Source organism: Sphaeroforma arctica (genome assembly GCF_001186125.1).
Source record: "Sphaeroforma arctica JP610 unplaced genomic scaffold supercont1.68, whole genome shotgun sequence".
In the NCBI taxonomy this organism is placed as follows: domain Eukaryota; class Ichthyosporea; order Ichthyophonida; genus Sphaeroforma; species Sphaeroforma arctica.
This window is the reverse complement of record NW_014040490.1, coordinates 138,366-139,565: the sequence shown is the minus strand read 5'-3', so window position 1 is coordinate 139,565 and position 1,200 is coordinate 138,366. Positions and strand designations below refer to the sequence as shown.

At 46.1% G+C, this 1,200-nt stretch overlaps 1 protein-coding gene across 1 annotated transcript in view; it reads left to right on the top strand.

Moving 5' to 3' along the window:
• The first annotated feature begins 512 nt into the window (after positions 1-512).
• Positions 513-1,200, top strand: part of SARC_01671 (hypothetical protein) — a 2,005-nt gene continuing 1,317 nt past the window's right edge. Inside the window, exon 1 of the mRNA XM_014304621.1 lies at positions 513-1,116. Coding sequence (XP_014160096.1) covers positions 625-1,116 — 492 coding nt within the window. The 5' untranslated portion in view covers positions 513-624. The remainder of the gene's footprint in view (positions 1,117-1,200) is intronic.

Genomic DNA, 1,200 nt, shown 5'->3' with positions numbered 1-1,200 from the left:
CGTTCTTTCTTCTTGGAGTACGCATATGATTTGTATTTGGTGCCTTTACACCACACCTCAGAGTGTATCCATGTTTCAGACCATAACCATAACCTCTACTAGAGAAGAGGCCGGGCGCGATGGCGCATGCGTCAGATATTTGTTGACTGCCTCTATTTGTGGAAAAAAAATACGCGCGGGTGTGCGACTCAGTTGAGTGCCAGGAGTCTGCACTCTGCACGCTGCAGTCTGCACTCTGCACGCTGCAGTCTGCGACTGTTTGTTTCTCGAAATTTTAAATTTTAATCGTTTATACGTTAAAAATTAAACGTGTATCGGGATTTCAACTAGGTGTACCTCTCAGTTGTGCAGTTTATCTATTACGTTAAACGTATAAAATATAAGCATTGTCGCTTTGATGCTCACCGCTCGACGTTTACTGCAAGGGCGCAAAACGAATTGATGTTAGCCAATGGCTGCGGGGCAAATGCAATATCGGATACATACATATGTATTTACATCAAAATTTGACTGAACACAAAACACTCAACACAACACTCGCCAATACAGCACAAAACTCTTCTATCTTTACGAGGGTAAACTGAATTCTTTCTATACGTATCTAATATATCCGGACCACTGAAGATGCCTCCGAAACGCAGAGCCGAAGAGGAAGCTGTGGCTACACCCAGTAGACGTAGCGGAAGGGTACGTAATCAGTCGAACCAAACTCCTGCTGCTGAGCCCCAGGCCAAACGGGAGAGGAAAACACTCGCTACTGCACCCAAACCAAAAGCATCGAAAATCAAAGCACAACCAAAGAAGACACAGGCAAAGATAGATCCACCTGCAAGCGTGGATGATACCCTTGACAACGACGTTGTCAAGAGCATTGATAGCACTACACTCGACGGACCGGCTGCTGCTGATGCCAAGGATTCTGGTACCAAAACGGCTGAAACTAAGCCTGCGGGGTCGAGTCTATGGGCCGACTGGGGGAAGAAGACTGATACATGGACGTGCAATGCGTGTGGTGTGATGAATGACAACAAGATTGAGGAATGCCCAGCGTGTACGACAAGTCGCCACGCCAAAGCACAACCAGCTGCAAAACCATCCGTAGTTCCAGAGCCAAAGGTAAGACGACCTACGCTAATGTATATATATAGATAGGTGGATAGATGGATGGATGGACACACACACAAACACACACATATATAT